Source organism: Zosterops lateralis (genome assembly GCF_965231275.1).
Source record: "Zosterops lateralis genome assembly, chromosome: 14".
In the NCBI taxonomy this organism is placed as follows: Eukaryota; Metazoa; Chordata; class Aves; order Passeriformes; family Zosteropidae; genus Zosterops; species Zosterops lateralis.
The window spans coordinates 11855813-11876194 of NC_139774.1; the positions used below are offsets into that span (position 1 = coordinate 11855813).

The 20382-nt window shown below is 54.2% G+C and overlaps 1 protein-coding gene across 2 annotated transcripts in view; it reads right to left on the minus strand.

Annotated features, from left to right (window-relative positions):
• Positions 1–318: 318 nt before the first annotated feature.
• The window catches only part of CAMK2A (calcium/calmodulin dependent protein kinase II alpha), a 34153-nt gene continuing 14089 nt past the window's right edge, over positions 319–20382 (minus strand). Inside the window, exons 6-19 of one of the 2 annotated variants that reach the window (XM_083872015.1) lie at positions 20118–20190; positions 19639–19741; positions 19061–19144; positions 18382–18476; positions 17875–17997; positions 17074–17157; positions 15699–15741; positions 13998–14038; positions 9390–9422; positions 8254–8302; positions 6886–6961; positions 5985–6079; positions 5388–5625; positions 319–5180 (exon numbers count right to left, since the gene is read on the minus strand). In XM_083872015.1, the coding sequence (XP_083728141.1) occupies positions 5393–5625; positions 5985–6079; positions 6886–6961; positions 8254–8302; positions 9390–9422; positions 13998–14038; positions 15699–15741; positions 17074–17157; positions 17875–17997; positions 18382–18476; positions 19061–19144; positions 19639–19741; positions 20118–20190 (1132 nt within the window). In that variant the 3' untranslated portion in view covers positions 319–5180; positions 5388–5392. The remainder of the gene's footprint in view (positions 5181–5387; positions 5626–5984; positions 6080–6885; positions 6962–8253; positions 8303–9389; positions 9423–13997; positions 14039–15698; positions 15742–17073; positions 17158–17874; positions 17998–18381; positions 18477–19060; positions 19145–19638; positions 19742–20117; positions 20191–20382) is intronic. The other variant, XM_083872016.1, reaches the window with a different exon arrangement.

Below are 20382 nucleotides of genomic sequence, written 5' to 3' on the forward strand. Positions count from 1 at the left end.
TTGACCTCCCTGAAACCCCAGAGATACCGGAGACCAGGGGTGGGCAGTGTCCAGAGCACCAGCATCCTGCAGGTAGCAGGATACCTGCAGCCCCTGCCCAAGGCCTGGTGCCAGCCTTGATGCTTTCGAGGACAGGAGTGTGGTGAGGGAGGGACAAGGGGGTGGCAGACGGTCTGAGTCACTGCAGTGACGGAGAATCATCCGTTTCCATGCTCAGAAGTTGGTAGCTATTTATTGCACTTGAACACCAAGAATAAAACTGACACTCGCCCTCCCTCCCACACCCACCCTGCTCCCTGTCCCCCCCCACCACTGCCCTCCCCAAACAGAGCATCTGATTTGAGCAGTGATCATTCTGTTCACAGCCGCAGGTTCAAAAAAAGACAAAGGAAAAGGAAACAAAATCAATCCTCCCCCAACCCCCCCCCCCAAGTTCCCACTGAATCCAACACGGTCACACTGCTCAACAGTTCGAGTGCACTTACAAAAAGAGAAGAGAAAGGCTTCAGCTGCAACCGTACGGACAAACAGACACGAGGGGACAGGCAGCTACCCCTCCCCGGGGCTTGATTTTTTTGTTACGTGACAAAGCTCAGTATACTCTTAATTATAATATATTTTTTGCAATCATCTTAAATAAATATTTCCATAGAGATTTCCTGTAAGTATATATATTTTTTATATATATATAATATATAAGAGAGAGAGATAGATCTCATTTTTTTTCCTTAAACCACTGTTAACATATTTTCCCTGCTTGTCCAAAAAATGTTACAAAAGCCCTAAAATTGTGCAACAGTTAGAAAAAAGGGACAACAATCCAAAGAAGGAAGGAGCCACTCGATACAGTCCCCTCCACTGCTCCCTCTCTCCCACTCCCTGTTGATGACCTGCAATAGGGAAGGAGATTTAGATGAATCTGGTGGCAAAGTGGCCACCAGCCCCTGCTCTGGTGTCCCCACAGCCTGCTCACGATCTGGGTTTCCCTGTCTGATACGGATGGGACCTGCACCTTGGGACATGGGCAAGGGCAAGGGCAAGGTCTCTGCTGGCTGGAGGATCTGTGCAGCATCAAGAGTGTAGGATACACCATAACCCATCCCATGGTGGGGAAGAAGGGTCAGTCTGTCTCCTGGGGTGGTCAGACGAGGTTTTGTGATCTCCTGCTGGCAGACACCTCTTGGTCCATGGGGCTGTGTGACTGCCCTCTCACACATGGCACTGCCACTCCACCACAGGCTGCAGAGCCCTCTGGGACCTCCAAGTGGGAGTGGGTGACTGCTGCTTGCTCCAGCTTCTGTAGATCCATGGGGGCATCCATGGGAGGAGAGGCAGGTTTGGGGTCAGACAAGGATTTGGTGCCTGGAAGAAGGGGCATTTCATGTGGGTTTGGGGGGGAAAGAACTCTCCCAGCTGTGCCTGGCTGGGGTAAGGAGAAGGGTGCCTGCTCCTCCAGCAAAGAGCAGAGGCCCAGGAGTGGCCTCTTTGTCTTCCAGAGGGGACACATCAGCAAGATGTGAGAAATGATGATATTGCCGGTGGACCTTGGCAGCCAGGAAGGGAAAACAGGCAGTTCCCAAGCCCATCTGTGGAGCTGGGAGCTTGACCCCACTACAGCAAGTGCTTCCCTTTAGACATCCCCTGTGGTCTGGGAGAGGTGGAAGAGAGGATGAGTTTGGAGGACTTCTGAGTTTGGTTTCATCCAGGCAACAGGAGATCAGATGAGAGGAGTTCTGTCTGTGCCAGGAAATTAAATGTCCCAAAGCCTGATCTCCAGCCTTGAGGCCAATGGGACAGAAGGTCCATGGTGATAAACTCTATCCCAACAAGGTGGCCTTGTCCATGTTGCTTATTAGGAACATCCCTGGACGTTACCATTCCCAGAACCATGTTGGGATTGTTGAGGCAATGCCCGATTCCCTGTGTCAGGGACAGTGTCAACAGCTTAAAAGCAGAGATGTAACAGCAGCATCTCTGGGTCTTCCAGCCAAAGAATGATGGTGGAAACTTTCCTGCAAGTTTAGGAGAAATCAGCAAATGCAAAGGAAGACAGAAACAGATGTTTTCCATGAATACTGAAAGAAAGAGTGGTGGTCCATCAGAGCTTGCTGAGATGCTCTGGAGATACAAGAACCCACTCTGGAGAAGAGAGGAAGGTGGGGCAGAGACACCAGGTAGGACAAACCCCTAAAGTGCAGGTGCTTAATGCTGCCAGCATAGGCATGTTGGGAAGTTGGGTCTTCCTTGGTCAGGCTGCAGCTTGACTGGAAGACTATAATGAGTTTAAACTTCAGACTCTGCTTCCCTTGGAAAGGAGTGTTGCAAGGACATCCAGCTGCCTCCTGGGGAGATGACCTTAGGGAAACCTCAAGGAGAAACTCCCTCCAAGAAGACACCTCAGAGCCTTCCTGGGAGCCAAGATGCTTCTCCCTAGAAGTGACTGTGGGTTCTCAGTGAAAGGAGATTGTATTTACCCCAACATTTCATCTATTATTCCCAGTGAATCCCACCAGACTCCCAGTCCCTGTCCTTTCTCCAGTAGCAGCTGCTGGAGCAGCTTCACCCTCACAGCCCATCCAAGATCCACAGCTACCAGCAGCTTCAAAACCAGGCTGAGATGACATTTGCCCTTCAGCCCCCATGCAGAGTCCTGATAGAATGTCCTCCATCATCATCCACCTTAAACCAATTCCCAAAAATCCTCTTGACACCTGGAGAGCTTGGACATCAGAAGGTGGATGACACTGACTACAGCTGGCTTCAGAGCCAGCTCTGGAGAGGGAGAGAGTGAACTGTGAAAGAGCTGAGTCCTTCCTTTAAAAATTAAAAAAACTTCAGCACTACATGACTACAGGAAGAAAAAGAGACCTGTAAAAACAGCCAAACTCTACCATAAAAGCTAATCCTTTCCCTGCATGGATTTCCCTGCTTTGGGGAAACTCTTGCAAGCCTATGGTGCACAGGTCCACCAAAGGCATGGGGAACCCCATGGGCACCCATGGATCAGCTCTGTTATTTGCCCCCAAAAAGGCATCTCCTACATCCATCACCAGCAGCCATCGCACTGCTGGCACAGAGGAACACACCAAAACACTTCTCAGGGCTTGTCCATGCCCCAGCAGTTTAGATTTCTTCCCCTCCATCCAGTGGGAAAATACTTTTGCAGTCTGCAAGGATGCAGCTGCATTTGGCATGGTGGCCATCCCTGCCTCAACAGAGAGCAAAGCATTCAAAACCACAGAAAATGCAAAATACACGCTCAGAATTTACATGGAGGAAACATTTCCTCTTTTTTTTCCTTTTTTTTTTCCTTTTTCTTTTTTTTTTTTTTTAGGTCCAAAACAAGCAGTTTTTGTTCATTTCTTTGTTTTTCAACACACGCACCGTCTAGAAAGTTAAACACCATGCAGACGAAGAGAGTGGAGCTAGAAAGTACCCCGGGGCAGCAGTGCTGCAGAAGCCTCACTTCAGTGAGTGAAGAGGCTCCAGTCAGAAAAAAGAGAATGTGAAATGGAAGAATTGCCAGAAAAACACCCACCCTCAGACCTCTGCCTGATGGCAAAGAGGTGAGACCAACAATCCCCTTCCCGGCCATGTCTTCTGTCCTGAAAGCCACATGCTGGTGGCACTCCCAGAGCCACTGCTGTGGTTTGCCCTGCAGGAAGACCCATGGGGTGCAGGAAGGCGCCATGGCCATGTGGGTGACCCTGGAGATGGGTGCCCCTGGAGGTGGGTGCCATTGCCACCCAACACTGCAGGACAGAACGGGACAAGCCACCACGGTGTGAGGAGGGGGCTGGCAGCCGTGGGACCCCTGGCAGGAGCATCGTGGCAGAACAACCCCACTTCAAATGTAAACGCAATGAAAAACAGCAACCCCCAAAAATCCCCCCTCCCTCCCCACTTAAACAGTTGAATGTTTCTAGTTATTACATAAAGATCCATTTCAGCAAATACTCAAAATCAAGTTACGAAATACACGGTAGGTTGGTTTCTTTTCCCTATAAAAAGGCATGCGCTCAAAGGAGAAGACAGCGAAAGGCTTGTTTGTTTTCATCGAAGCACAATCATATTCTGCAGTTTGTCACTAAAGCTTGCATTCCTTGTTGTCGCTGGAAGGAGTCACGTGGGCCATGGAGGTTTGTGCCCCAAGCCAACAGCCAGCTTGGCTGCCCCCGTCCCATCCTGGGAGTCGGGAGCAAGGGAATGCCAGTGCTGTATGTGGGGGGCAGGGGTGGGTGCTGGGGTAAAGGATCCGGGCTGGGTGGTGGGTGAGGAGGAGGAGGAGGGTGCAGGGGCGATGCTACCGCCCGGACGTGGATGGGAGAGCCCCAGCTCCCGTCTGTGCTGATGTGGTACCGGGCAACAGTCATCATTCTCCTCCTCTCTTCTCCCAGCATCCCCAGTCTGCTCCAAAGGGAGAAGGGAGGAAGGAGGGAGAGAATCCTTCTTGGCACAGCAGTTGCCTGGAGCCAGGGTGCAAACCTACTTGCTCTCCTTGGAAGGAGCCAGCCTGCACTGGGAAGGGAAAATGAACAGATAGTCTTTACTCACCCATCCAAACATGGCCCTCCTTGCACAGGTATGCATGAAAAATGGACTAGGCAAATGGATTGAATTGCAGTTCCCTGGACGAGGCTGCTGGGAAGCAGGAACTCAGGTGGGAGCAGGCGGGAGTCATGGCAGCAGACAGGGATCTTGATAGCAGCAAAGCAAAATCCACCAGCACACAGGGAGGATGCAGCAGAGAGCGGCTCAAAACTGCCCCCCTCTTCCTCGGAGGGCTTCCAGCAGAGGTGGGGATGGAGGTGGATGATGAGTCTGAGCCCAGTTCAGGAGATGTGCTGGGTAGTGAGGAGGCCCACCAATGCTATGCAGCCAATGAGAGGGGCCTGTACACCGGCCAGATGCTTGGGTTGAAGTTCATGGTTTCTATTTTTCTGGTTCATGCAGAGGGAGGGGGCCCAGCGCCACGACCCCAGCAGGGTGGAGGTTTGATGGGATGCTTGTGCTGCACTGGCGGGGCTGTCGTGTGTGTGCGGTGAGAAGCGAGGGGTTATTCCAGCGGGAACCAAGCAGCAGAGCCAACAGCCAAAGTCCCGTAGGTGAACATGTCGGAGGGGGTCTCCCCTTGGTAGTCAGTCAGTGACAAACCCAACACGGGCAGGGCCACGCTTCAGCTGCAAAACACAAACCAGGAAGAGTCAGAATTTGCTTTGACCATCCCTTTGGCAGAGCATCCCTCTCCCCATTGCTATCTCACAGCAATCAGCCATCTCCCCACCACAGAACCTCAGGGCAGGATACCATATCCTGTGAGCCTCAATGCTGCAGCAAGCCCACACCCAGCCCTCCCTACCCCTTGTGCCGCACCCCTGGATGCTCACAGGGTTTACTGCGGTAAGACCGAGGGCGCGCCAGATCTGTGGAAGTGAACAATCTGCCATTTGCCATCCCGGCGGTGCCAGATGCGGGTCTCCTCGGACTGGGCAGTGCGGGGGATCCCTCCGGAGTCCACGTACTGCGTGATGCGAATGTAGGCAATGCAGGCAGACTCGTCTCCCATCAGGTGGATGTGGGGGTTCAGGATCGTCGTGTGCACGGGCTTGCTGTTCCGAGACCACACTGGGGAGGGGACAAGCACAAGTGGATTTAGGCAGGGGAAGCAGTTTTGGTGGCTCTTTCCCAGGGTGGCAGCAATGTGGGAAGGGGAGACACTTGTGTTAAGCTCTCTGCTTGATGGGGCTGAGTAAATACTGTACAGGTGGATTCAGGCTGGTTCCGTCTAGAAAACACCTAACCCAACTACCCCTCTACAGACATCTGGCCCCAGCTGACCCAACACCTCCTGCTGGGATCTTCCAGATCAGCCAGAGATGCTCCCACAGCCACCCTAACCCTATTCCCTCCAGCAAACTGATGGAGGTTAAGAGAGGCACATGGGAAGTGGGAGGGGTCCCTCAGAAAGCAAGTGAGCTGCTTACGGTTTTCAAAGTAGAATCTGTGGAAATCCAGGCCTTCCACAAGGTTGCCCAGAGCCTCAGGCTCAAAAGCAGTCATTCCAGGGTCACACATTTTCCTGGGGAGCCAGGAAGGGGACAGAAAAGGGAAAGGTTATCTCACCACTTCTGGCATGAGAGCCTGAAGAACCCAAATGCCTCCTGCTCAGGATGTCTCCCTCAGCCTGAGGCTGAGGAATGTCTGCACCAGTGAGTAATTCTCGCAAAAATATGACCTCAACCCTGCATTCTTCCCAACTCACCTCCCCCCTCCTGCCCACTGACTGTAGCCAGGACCCCACCAAAGCAGGGTGCCTTCTCCATCAGTCACCCTCTGCAATTAAACCTCCTCAAATATTGTCATCTTCTTTACAGTAAAGGAAGACATCAGGAAAAAACTCATATTATCTGCTCTGTGTCAAAATATCCCTGCTGCGATCCTCTGAGGCAGGGATGGTGAGCTGCACTCACTCAAACATCACTAATTAAATCAGCCTTGGACACAGAAGAGGTGTACTCTGAACAGCATCAGCTCAGCAAGCAGAAATCATCTACGCTTCAGAGCAGTCTGTGGCAATCTGGATATAATGGATTCCACAGATACAAACACTTCTTTCACCATAAGTCATGTTTACAATTATTCCTCTTTCTGCAAACCAAAAATTGGCCTCATCTGTGACAGCGAGACCAGAGACCTGTGGTCAGCTGAGCACAAGAGCAGCATCAGGCTGGGAAACTGATGTCTCCTTCTTCTTTTGTATGGCCTCCACTCTCCCCCACCACATCAACCTGGCCACTCTGTCCTGGGCAGCATTGTAAGGGTGAGAGACCCCAATCTGGGAGGCTGAAGCCCCACCCAGTCAAAACCCACACTGGGCACACTCACGTGTAGGACTCGAAGTCACCATTGCTTATTGCTTCAATCAGCTGCTCTGTGACTTTAATGATTTCTTGCTTCCGTACTGTTGGTTTAAAGAGAAAAGGGAAATAAAAGGATAAAACAAACCAGAAATAGGCGCTGATGTTACCATACTGGTGAGAGATCTTTGTCTTATCAGAAACAGACCACAGGATGTGGGGAGACTTTGGAATCTATGGGGAAAAAGCAGGAGAGCGACCGGGGAGAGAGAGGTGGAAAAGGGCTCTTCATCTCCAGATTTTCAGAGTCAGGGCAAAACTGAAAATGCCTATAATTTCCTAAAGAGCCAAAAGGTTCATCAGTAAGTGAGAAGATACCCACAGCCCAAAAGCTGGGACAGGCTGGTCTTGGCTGAAAAGCTGTGCTAAGCTGGGACCCTCTACCCCAGGAACTCACAGCAGAGGCCAGCTCAGGCAAGTTGGACCAAAGATGCTCTCACCTCCCTCTGAAATGGGAGGAGAGGGTCTCAGAAGGGAGAAGAGGTGAGTGATGTGTGCAGCCACCACAAGAGATACAAGAAGGGACTCTGCAAAGGGCACAGAACTGTGCAGCTGCTGCCAGAGATTCCAGGCCTTGCTGGTCCATCTGGGAAGGGATGGGCTGCAAGAGAGGCTTTGGGGCTCCCAGGGATGCAGGAGGGGCTGTCAGAGGTAACCCCAGGCTTATTAACAAGGCTCTGCTTCAAATGCAAATTGGCATCGTGCTTGAGTTTTTTTTCCTTTGCATCGTGACCATTGAAAGAAGAGGGAGCGTGTTCATAGGAGTTGTTCAGAAAGGCAAGGGAACCCTACCACTTCCTGAGCACCACCTGCCTCCATATCCAGGCTCGAGGAGCCCCTCTCCAGGAGGACAAATTGTCCCATTAGCTCTCATGTCAGGCCAAAGTCCATCTTGCTTTGTGAGATCACTTCATGGAGAGACTTTACAAATTAACACCAGTAAATTATTTCCTGGGTTATTCTTAGAAAGCTGCCTCTGGCAGGCAGGCAGGTGGCAGACAGGCATTTCCCCTGGAGGCTTTTCCCAAAGGGACGCTTATTTTAAAAGAGCAGCCAGGCTGCTATCCCTGCAGATTTCTGCCATTTCCACACCTGCTTTCAGGGAACATCCCTGTTCATGTGAGCACCTCACTCCTCACCAGCAGTGCCACAGCTGCTCATGCCAGCAACCCAGCAGTGAAACCACCTGAGGAGTTAAAGCAGCTTCTGATGGGCCCTGAGGCAGCTTGATGGTGGTGGGTTTTGCTGTGGCAAATATCTTGTAAGGGGGGTGGCTAGACCCATGGGGACCCCTCCAAAACAACCTGCCCACCTTCCCACTTGACCCAAATGGTACCTTTGGTGTCTTCATCCTCAATGGTGGTGTTGGTGCTCTCCGAAGATTCCTGAGCAAAGAACAAAAAGGAGACATGGGGTGGTGAGAAGAGTCTTCTCCCTGTGATAGATGGTGCTCGTGTGTTCGACAGCCCCCCGAGTCTGACCCCACAGCGCTCAACTGTGCCAACAGACAGAAACCAAGGAAAAACGCCAGCAGGTCCAACCTGTCCTCAACCACAGCTCTAGGGCAGCACTGGCAGAGCCCTCCCTGACCTCCACCCCTTGTTGCCAAGGGCACAAGAGGTGGGCTGTGGAGGGTCTCGTAGGAACGGCGCTGCCTTTCCTACCGACACCTGTGGGGACAGAGATGGGGGCAGGTCCAGGGGCCATGTGGTGGGTTCCTAGGAGCGTTGCCGGAGGGGCAGGGAGAGGGGCTGTGCAGGGGTGGAAGACACCATGTTGACTGTACGATAAAGAGAGAGATGTACAAATTAACAGCGAGGAGGAGCTGGGATGAGAAAGAGGGGACTGTGCAGGAGTGAGAGAGACCACACTGACCGCAGAGTAGGGAGAGAAATGTACAATAAAACAGTGCTTCCAAGACCCACATGGACCACTGAAGGCTGAGACACAGCTCTTTCAAGAAACAGCTGAGCACTACATAGATTTGGGGGGAGAGGGGTACTGACCCCCATCTCTCTCCGGGAGCCTCATCAAGGCAACTCTGCTAGCGGAGCTAGAGCAATGGCTCTGCTAGCTCTTCCCAGCAGAGCCTTGCTTGTGTATTACCCAGAAGACCCCGATGTAGGTTGGCAAGGTGTCCCATGACCATACAGTCCCCGCAGAGGCATGGAAGGTGTTTCTCCAAGGCTCCTTGGACCGATGCAGCCTGCAGACCTGAGTCAGGAGAACTGGGAGAAACGGCATGAGAACCCATCAGCAAGAACCAGGGCTGGCTTCCCACCAGCTGGTGGCCAGCAAGTGCCTGCACCAACCCTGTTAATGGGGTTTGTGGGTGATACGGCTTTGAGGATGTTCCCTCCAACCCCGCTGTCCCTTCTTCCCTACCCCGAAGTAACTTCCAAAAACGGGGGAAGCTGGAACTTGTGGAGAGGCCCAGCAATATTGGCATTTAGGAAGACGAAGGACACTCACCATTAACTGAACGCTGGAACTGGACTTTCTTTTCTGGAAAAACAAGGAGAAGAGATGGAACAGGAAGAGACACAGAGTGAGAAAGGCTGAGAGCAGCACATGAAAGGCAGCAGCTCCTGAGCCACCCTTCTTGGTCCTCATGGGCAAATGAAAGGCGCAGAGGGACTCGTTGCTCCTGCAGGGATGTGCCGCTGGCTGCAGTGTTGGTGGTGACTCGCCAGCTCCCTCCCCGCATTCCTGCCAGCACTTTTCTCTCCTGACCTGCCACAATCTCTGGGGTTGCTCATCCCAAGGACCTGGCTAGTCCAAAAGGGAATCCCCTAGGAGTCAATGACCACTCTGGTGGCCCGTGACCAGGCTGGCAAGCTCACAGGAAAAGAAGTGGGATACTGAAAAGCTAAGGCAGCTTCACGACAGCCCTGTGCCCTGTGTGAATGCTGTACTGACTTCTCTGGATCTGCTCTGGGTGTATCTGCTGATGGCACTGACTGGTGTGGAGACATTCCTTTAGCTTTCAAACTAGACCAGTCCTAAGCTGGCTGGTTTAAGGCCAGCAAGGCGTTAAGGCCTCGAGGCAGCCCCACAGTGTGGGAAGCAGTCCTGGGCACAGCCCCAGTACTCTAAATCAGGACTCCAAAGAGAAGACATGCACATTTATCTCTATCTTTGACCGCTACCACTAGGCTTTAAGGTTTTTGGGTTGGATCACCCCATATCCATTCTTCTGCCTGCAATCCCAAACTACTTCTGGACTCTCCTTCCTTACTGTACTCTGCTCCCCATCTCCATCTTTAATTTAGCTAGGAGACAGGGGGACATGCATGCTGACCTCATCATACCCTTTCTGCACCTCTGGCTCCCAGGGAATGAATCCCAGTGTGCGTCAGGGAATACCAACGTGCAGAAATCAGAATCTGCAGTGCCAAATAACAAAGTGCTGTAGCAGCATGTTTAACAAGGCACCAGCTGTGCCTGCTCTGCAGAGGGAAAAGCAGCACACACTGTGTAAATCTTTTGGAAAAGTCCATGGAGCGACCCATTAGGGTGCATGGGTGGGCTACAGCATAAAAACTAATGATATCCATTTCCCCTCATTTCTCCTTTCACATCCTAACTGGCTCCCACCAGCATCCTCAGTGAGTTTCCCCTCTACTACTACTGCTCTCCCCTTCCCCACTAGGTCATAGAATCATTGAATCACAGAATGTTTTGGAGAGGAAGGTTCCTTAAAGATCATCAGTTCCTAGACCAGGTTGCTCAAGCCCCATCTAACCTGGCTTGAACACTTTCAGTGTTCTGCCAGCTTCTCTAAGCAATCTGTTCCAGTGCCTCAACACTTTCACAATAAATAATTTCTTCCTTATATCCAATCTAAACCTGCCCTCTATCTGTGTGAAGCTATTTCCCTTTGTTCTATCACTCCCTGCCCTTGTCCAAAGTCTCTCCCCAGCATTCCTGTAACCCCTTTAGGCACTGGGCCATCTGTCAACTCTCACCCTTCCTTCACCAAAAAAACCCCATGTCCTAAAGGGCAGAGTGAGCTGTGGTATTTTGTCAGGAACCTCATGGAGAGAGGGAGCCACTGGAGCTGGGCTGTTGCAGGAAGGACTGACAGCTTCTGCTACCCAAGGACATGAGACGGGGCAGCAAACTGCAGAAATTTCAGACGCAACAGAATGCAACACAAAGCAGTGACCGCGTCGAGTCTGGACATACAGGAACAGGATGCAACACGGGGCAGTGAGCTCATCAGCTTAGGACGGGACAGGATGTGACATGGGGCAGTGATTCCATTAGTTTACAATGGGACGAGATGTGACACTACACAGGGCAGTGAAAGTATCATAGCTGCTGGGACCAGAGGACCTCCCAAGGATCCCGGAGCAGGGCCCAAGGGGGATTTCTGGTCCCAGGAATGCTTTTAGTAGGTGAGGAACCTCCTCAGGAGGGTGAATTTTGAGCCCTCTGAGCCTGGGCTGGCACCGTGCTGGTGTTGGAGGGCTGTGTAGACAGGCCAGAGGGCAGCTCCGGCTGCCTGCTGCCCACCAGCACAGCTTTGGGCAGGAAAGGCAGGGGTGGCTGCCTGGGATCTGCTTGCTCTTGTGGGGATGGCTAGTCCAGCACGTTACTCCAAGTGGGGACACAACTCTCCTGACAGTGACCCACACCACGTGGCCCCACTCTGAACAGGCAGGACCATTCCCTTCCCACCGTGCCAACCACTCAAGGCAGGCTTCCAGATTCCTACCTTGCTTTTCCAGCCAGTTAAAGAAGCTAACACTGGTCAGCAGTGTCCTGACATCTGCTGGTTGCCCAGTGGGCCATTAGAGCTTCACCCAGAACACCCAGCCTCCCCGTGCCCCCCTGAATGAGTTATGCTGCAGGTCCCCCCAGGCTGAGCATGGGAATGAGAGGTGGGGATGGTTATGTTGAAGGTGGATAATGCAAGGAAGCTGTTGGGAGTGAGCTTGTCTCTACCTTGTCTTCTCCTCCTGCACCTTCCTGGCCATCTAGCCAAGCTGTCTCCCCTTTACTTGTTGAAAAGGGGGCAATAAAAAAGTAAATTCATTCTCAGAGCTTGTCCACACTCTGCAGATGAGTGCTGGTGGGTAGATTGCACTTGGAATGAAGACTCATGATCTGCTCCCTTCTCACCAGTGAGGGCTGAGGGCTGGGGATGCAAACCAGCCTCTCTGATCCCACTCTGAAACCCGACTCTCCTCACTGAGTTTCAGTGAAGAGCTAGAAGGCTGTTGACCCAAACAAGCTATTTTGCTACCATAGGAAGTGCCTCTTTTCCCAGGGTAATATCTGCCCTCAAAGTCCCTTTGAAGTCCAACAGGGAGCATCATTAGCAAGTCGGGCTGGCAAATGGTTGTCTACCACAACACAGAAATTCAAAGCTGTCCCTTTCTGCTGGAAAACTAGATTCAGGACTGTGCCTGATGAAGCCTCTTCATCCAGCAATCTCTCCTTTATTAGCTTAAAAATGCATCTTCTTTTTGGTTTCACCTGTGCTCCAGCAACTTGTACCAAGTCAGCTCTACCTGTGGTGTCACATCTTAGGTGACTCTCAGAAGCAACAGGGACTTCAGAGCACCAGAGGACAAGCCAGCAGTAGCTGGCACATGGGTTGTTGTGACTACCATGTCCTCTGCCAACACCAGCCCTATTAATTCTGTCCTGGGAGACTCATGACAGCCCAAAGTAGTGTCCTCTCAGACCCATCCAGGCCATCAGCTTCATGCTGCAGAATAACACTGCATGGCCAGAATGGCCTCTTGTGGAGCTGAGCCCAGATTTGGAGGGTTGTGCACAGTCTCAGTCCTTTCAGACTTCTCCTGTCCCAGCTGCTGCGTCTGGGAAGAGTGAGAGAAACACACACCATCCCTAGACCTCTGGCTTCACCAACCATTCATACTGAGGAAGGAAGGAGCTGGCTGAGGGCTCACTCTTCCAAAACCCTGCATCCATCACAGCCCAACAGTTGGGCCTCTGCAAAAGGGCAGGAGAAGGTTCTGTAGGTTCTCCCAGCAAAGGACCTCTATGGAGAAAGGAGAGCAGCCACACTGCAGTCGGGCTCCCAAAGCTCTGCCTGACGATGGAGGATGTCACCACGATGAAGAATGTCACCACGCCAGCTCTCCCTTGCTGAGTGATCCATTGTATTCATGAAGGGAACAGGTAAGGAGAGAAAGACCCTCGCATGGACCATTCCTTCCTGCAGGAGGAGTTTGACAGAGCTCAATAACCACTGCTATCCACCACATCTCCATGTCACCAGAAACAGCAGAATTTTGCTGCTTCCTGGAGCTGCCTTGTCCTGGAGCAGAGCCGCGGCCCCACCTCGGAGGGGCTGATGAACCTGCAGGCTCTGCAGCCCAAGAAACAAAATCCACCAAGCATCAGCTTGTTTTTAGAGCATCACCAAGCCATTTCCTCTGTTGAAGCATTACCATGTTTCTTTGCTGTCTGCACTGGGCACGGGGGAAAAGCAGCACTGCCAAGGGGGTTAGAAGCTCCCATGTGTCACCCAGCAGCACACCAGCCCTTGGGACAGGATGGGACAGGAATTGGGACCAGTCTCACCAGCTGCAGCAGGACCCCCATGCTGAGTGAGCAGGAGATGAGGCCACCCATCCCGCTAGATAGCTGCTGTTAGAGCCACAGCAGGTTCTGGGCTGCAAAGCTGCCTCCTCCTGTCCCTGTCCTGGTCCAGCCTTTGCCTCTCCCCCTTCCTGGAGGCAGCGAGGGACAAGTGCATCTTGCCGGCAATGAAACAGCAGCGAGTTCCCGCAGCGCACCCTCCAGCACCAGCCCACTCCCCTCGCCCGCTGCGCTGCAAAGCCTCCTGCGCGCTGCCTGTCCTGGCAGGAGCCCAGCCGGGGGCAGGGGACACACCGGGACAGCCGAGCCGAGGGACAGCTGCCCTTTAAAGTGCAGGGTGTCGCAGGGACTGCCGGCGTGGCGCGGAGACCACGGGCACAGCACGGAGACCCCCACGGCCAGCAGGGCATGGAGCGCTCACCGCCGGCAGCGCACAGAGACCCCCAGCACCGCCCCAGCAGCATCGGGGCGGGCAGCGCAGGGCACCGGGGCTGAGCTTACCTTCACGCCGTCATTCTTCTTGTTGCCACCACTTTTGCCTCCTGGGGAGAGGAGGAAGGAGATTAGCAGAGCCAGGCAGGGCACGAAGACCAGGAGGGCGAGGATCAGCAGCATGGTGCCGGGTGCCAGGGTGGCGGGACCCCCGAGCCCGGCTGGTGGGGCTCGTCTTTTCTCCAGCAATCACCGGTGCGACCCGCGGGAGCTCAGGGGCGACCTTGCCAGCACCGTCCTGTCCTACCCCAGCGGCTCTTGGCCAGGGGCATGACCCGTGTCCTAACGTCACGCCAAGTCCCCGGGGCGGCTGGAGGGGCCGGCAGAGGCGGGCTCTGGCCGGGCGGTGCTGTTGACCCGGCGTGGTGCAGTGTGGAGGAATGGGCTGCCCGCCTGCCGCCCTCTAATTTTAGCCCCATGCTGCCGGGATCATGTGCTGCCGGCCCGGCGGCCCGACAGCTGCAAGCCCGCATTTTGACGAGGATGAAAAGCAGGCGCCTTGCCCTGTGCCCACCCAGCGCTGCCGACACTGCCCCAGCCCCCCCGGCTGCAGGAGCCCCCCGGCCCCCCTGAACCCCCAGTGCCTGTCGCCCACCAGCCCAGCCCCGGCCGTGTCCCGGGCAGGGAGACTGGCCGGCCCCTGGGCCGTGCAGGGGACGGGCAGCACCGGGAGAGATGCTTTGGAACTTCCTGCCTTTTGATGCTTCCTGCCCGCCTCTCCCGGCGTGGGGCCTGACATCGGATCCCCCCAGCTGCTGGACTCCTCCAGCGCCCGCCACAAAGTGCTAAATGTGTCGGCGCGATCCCCCCACGACAAATGCAGATACCAGCCCTGGCCGCAGCCCTCCGCCCTGGCACCCCTGTCCATCTGCTACACCTGACACTGGGGAGCCTCAGCAAAGCACCCTCAAACGCCCAAGTAACCCCAAACAGCTGCCACCAGCCAGTTCAGCAGCGTGCAGGGCTTGGCTGGTGTGTCCCAGCCCCGCAGGGCCATCCCCAGCACTGGGTGACAGAGGGCGGATGAGCTCTGCAGTCACATGGCTCCATTTGGTTCCAGCCTGGGGAATCGCCTGTGAAATCCCATATGCAGTGAGGTGTCCCCAGAGGGAACAGCTCTCAGAGGGGCTTCTGGCTGCACCGAGAGCTCTCCAGTGCACGGGCTGGGCTGCCGTGCTCGGTCCTGTCGCCATGGCAGCCCTCGGGATGTAGGGAGGCGGGAACAGAGCGGGGAACCCTGCAAGGATTAGAACCCACCTGCCTGGGGAGAGACCTGTGAGATCCTACTGCCATCTGCCTGCAGTGGCACCAGGGGCCTTTCCCTACTCCCGATGCAGAGGATGCTCTCCCTGAGCCACAAATAACTCCAGGAGGACACAAAACCAGCTGCTTGAGCTCTGGCTGTCCCCAGCACCCACATCCTCATCCCTGAACAAGCCAGATGTTTGTGTGCATACAAAACAAACAAAAAGTGTGAATCACTGAGCCTCAACCACACACTTTTTCTCTTCCATCCCAAGCCAGCAGTCTGCCTGGAGGTGCCAGGTGACCTCTCCTGGAGAAGCACCCAAAGCCACACATCCCCAGAGGCACAAGGCTGCAGCCTCAGCCTCTCTGTGACACAAGGCAAAGCCAGCTCTCCAGGGACCCTACAGATTTGCCCTGGGTACCCTGTACGACAAGGAGATGAGTCCCAGAGACAGCACCTACCGGAGAAGTTCCTGGTGGCCAGCATGGTGGTGAGGATGGCTCCCTGAAAGACAACGAAGGCAGAAGAAAAGGGTGCGCTGGACCCTGGCCCTGTGCACCCTGCTGCTCCCCTCATCCCTGGGGGAGGAAAGCCCTGCTCAGCACCTGTCCCCCAGCCACTGGAAGGAAGGAAACTGGCCCACGGACTGATATTTGCTTCCTGCCATCAAAAGCAGCTCTCAATACCTGACTCCATGTCCCCAGCACCATGGCATTGGGTTGCATTCTCCAAAACTGCCTTTCCTCTGAGATTAAAGGGATATTAAATATCTGCAGGGCACTTTTTAGTCTCACACTACCCTGTCCTAGATGAAGCAGAACCCCACTGACTGGGGCTGGCAGCTGGCAACAAGGGGACCCACTGGGAGTGGAACTGGATTTAATTGTGATTAAAGCCATGCCAGCTCAGAGCAGCAGGGCAGGGATTGCTCATGGGAGCCATGCAAAGATCACCACCACAAAACAACATTTGTAAAAATCCTTCTCCTTTTCCAGCTGAGTCTACTAACTAGTTGCTAAGTGTATAATGAAATTACTTTGGACTAATTGCTTACAGTAATGGATTACTATTTTGAAGCGTATGCCTGAACTAATTTGATTACTTGTCTAGCTGAAAAGTAATAATAGTTTATAGCCAGTTTCTTTGCTTGATAATCTTGTTAGTAGCCTGCAGCTGTACTGACTGCTCTGTGCCACGCTGCGTTCAGGCCCTGAGCGCTGATGGCTCCGGCTGTGGCACAGACCAGCCTCACCCCACTCTGCAGGAGGCATTGTGATTTCCAGAGCTCATTCCCAGCACCCTGCTGCCAGCTGAGGCTGAGCAGCACTCAGGAGATGGGTCCCTCAGGGAGGTGCTCAAGCTGGAGATGGTGATTGCAGAGGGGTCCAGGCTGTGGTGCATGGCAGCATCAGAGAAGGGAGAGGCTGTGGGGCTGCTGGATTGGGTGAGTTTTTTGTCTGTCTGTGGATCACCTTCCTTCTTGGCTGCAAAGTGTTTTGGCCATCAGGCAAAGGGTCTCACTGTGCCTCTCAGGCCCGTGTCCAGCCCCAAAACAAAGCTATCTTGACACTGGCTCCAGTGGGAAAGTCCTCACTTCGGTGTACAGTGTGACTCAGTGCTTTCCTTCAACATGGCTTTCTCTGAGGAGCTGGAAACCCCAGCTAGGTGAAGCTGTCACCCCACTCAGTCTCTTTCCCCTTCTTCACAATGGGGGTCCCCAAATGCCTGTGACCCCCATGCCACTGCCCATAGCCACCCTCCTGTCATTTCCCACCCAGAGAACAAGCCCACCAATGACCTGATGGTGCATTTAGCAGCCAGCTTGGACAGAGTTACCTTCAGCTTCCTCCGGGCATTGAACTTCTTCAGACAGTCCACCGTCTCCTGCCTGTGCATGCATGACGCCACGGTGGCACGGTGCTGGGGGGAGAGAGACCTGGCTCAGAGCAGTGCTGGGGGGAAGGGGCTCCCAGCCTGGCTCTCACATGCTCACACACGTGTATGATCTCCCATGGCCGAGGCACAGGCCAGAGCTGCCTGCAGCAGCAGATAAAAATTTAATGGGCAGTGGGAGATTGAAGCTTTGGAGTCAGCAGGATCTGCTCTGGTGGTGGGGGTGTGTGGAGAGCTGGCTGCCCCTTGAATTAACCCCTTGACTGACCAGTCGTGTTTAGCAATGTACTCAGGGTCTGCACGTGTGTGATTAAGCCCGCAGACTTCTCCTGCCTTTCACTCTGATTCAGAGTGAGAAACAGCAGCTGAAACAGCAGGATGTAGTAAAGGGTGGAGGGATTGCTGCTGGGATGGATGGATAAACATGAGCCTACTCCCATTGCCTCTGAAGAAAACACAGCGTGACACTGAGAAATCAGCCTGTCCCCACCAGGGCAGGAAACATGTGTGTCCCTCCCATCACCAGGTCCCCCAGGAACATACTGTTTGCATTCACGAGCTTTTTTTCTGCTGTAAAACCTCAGGGGAAATGCTGCTGTGTGAGCAGTGGGGGGAACCATGCCAGGAAACCATCTTCCCAGAATGGAGAAAAGAGCTGGCAGCACATCTGATAACAAGTGATCCCCAGTGAGATGGTCCCCACTTGCAAATCCCCACGTTTTTCTACCTTCCTCCCCAACTCACCGATATCCAGGGGTGCTTCAGAGCCTCTGCTGCCGTGATGCGCTTGGATGGGTTTATGGTCAACATCTTGTTGATGAGATCTTTTGCTTCAGGAGTGACCGTGTCCCACTCAGGGGAGGGGAACTGCAAAGCAAAGGGGCGAGGGTGAGAGAAGGCAGAGAGCCCCTCTGCACTTGGATTGCTTCTCCTGCAAGTTGGGACAGGTTGGAGAAATGGTAGCCACTGGAAAGAGTTTGCCAGGTAGGAAACCAAAGAGCAAGAGTGGAATAAGAAAGTTGGAAGGCTCGGGACAAGACTTGTATCTCCCACAGAGTGGCCCTGAAATATGTCAGTGTGTGCCTGGGCATGGCAGTGAGGCCAACACTCTCTGACTGGGGCAGAGGAGAGAACTTGTTCCCATCTGTCTGAACTTGTCTTGGTTGCTCTTGTAGAGCAGCAGGCTGCGAGGCAGGGACAGCAGGAGAGAAAGGAGACTGTGAATGGGGGCAACAAGACAAACCCACTCACATCATAAGCTCCAGCCTTGATCTGCTGGTAGAGTCGGTGTTGGTCTTCATCCCAAAAGGGTGGGTACCCAACCAGCAGGATGTAGAGGATGACACCTGCCCAGGAGAGGAGACAGGTTCAGTGGGAGAGGATTCATTGCTGGAGGCAGGAGCACACACAGCCTGGGGTCTAACTCAAGCAGAGAAACAGAAATTAGGGAAACGTGAAGATTCGCTCACTGTTTAAAGAGCAAAAATCTTGTTGGTGGCTCCAGTTCAGCACGTGGGGAGGTTCAAGGCTCTGGCAGTCACCATGCAGAGCCCAAAGTGAGTGCCCTGGCAGGGGTGGGTGATGCCTCCTCCCCATCGTGGATGGAAAAAGGCTCCTCTATGGCTGCACGAAGGCATTGCCTAACTCCCCCAGCACTGCAGGGAAAAGAGGCAGTATCTCATCTGACTGGGAGCTTTGGGTACATAACAAAGGGAGTGATCCTTCAGAGAAGGGTGCCACTGGATTGGGAGACAGTGTGCTGCCCAGGGTAATGTGCCACCCCCTGGGTAAATCCTCCACCCTGACTTCCCTGAGATGTGACTGGCACTGCAATTTGGGACATGCTGAATAAACAGCCTGCCTCATCCCGCCCAGCCCAGCCCAGCCCAGCCCAGCCCGCTCCCGGCATTCCAGCCCCGCTGTGACTTACCGCAAGCCCACAGATCCACGGCTTTGCCATAAGGGTCCTTCCGGAGCACCTCGGGGGAGAGGTATCCCGGGGTGCCGGCGAAACCTGGGACAGACAGCCCGTCACGCCACCGCCGGGCAGCCCCTGTCCCCGCACAGCTCACCAGCGGGGACTGCTCCCCGGCCAGGCACAGCGAGAGCCCAGAGTGCTGGCACATCCCGACCCGGTGGGACAGACACCCTCCTTCCAGAAGCCTCTGTGACTCCCGAGGGCAGAGCAAACTCTGCTTTTCTGCCACTGCCAAACCCCAAATGGTGCCTAAGGCTGGAGTGCTCTGCTGTGCACTTTGAGCAGTTGGAAGAGGCTTACCCCTACTGGTCTGCCCTTGTTGCCGGCTTGTCCATCTCACCGGGACACCTCGGTGACTCAGAGTCCCTGCGGAGCTGTTTGCTCCACATCAACCTGCTCATGCACAGTGCTTCCTGGGCTGGTGCTGCTGGGACTCTGCCATAACCCTGGGCTCGGGGTCCTGGAGCCCCCCTGAACTAAGATGCCAAGGAGGGCTGGAGGAGCCCCCACCTCAGGCCAGTCCTACTCACCAAACCACGCTTGCTGGTCCCCCTCCACCTCGATGGCGAGGCCAAAGTCAGCCAGCTTGACGGCAGCACCCTTCAGCTTGGATGCCAACAGCAGGTTCTCAGGCTGCAGAAGGAGATATGAAAACATGGGGTTGGAGAGGAGTGAAAACCCCTCAGGGGCTCTGCTTTTGGCAGAGGGAGCTTCCCAGCACAGCACAGAGGAAGCTCTGGATGTGCTCCCTAACTGCTTTGTCCTGCTCTTTGTTCTTTTGTCCCTGGAACCTTGGGGGATCACAGACTGCAAAGGCCTCCCTACCCCATCTCCCTTGTGTCATTTCACTCCGGAGCTGGTATTTGCTCTGTGGGTTTCCCTCAGCCTTACACGTGTTTCTCCCTGCTGTTTCAGCAGCCCTGAAGGGCTCTGGGCATTGTTCCACAGTGCTTTGCATCACAGATGGGGTCCCCTGTCCTCCCACATGCACTCTCCGTGCAGCTCCTACCTTCAGATCCCGGTGAACCACCCCCATCTGGTGGCAGTGCAGGACGGCCTCCAGGATCTGCTGGATGCAGTGGCTGTGGGAGAGAGGAGAAAGCTCACACAAATGGCCGGTGAGGCAGAGTTTTGTCAGACACTTCTGTTCTGCTGCATTTCACCCCTCTCCCCATCAGGCTTCCCATCAGCAGCCCTGCAGTACAGCTCAGCATCCCCCTCCACCAGTACCCACACACCTGTGGGGAGCAGTTCCAACCCAGTAAGAACCCAAC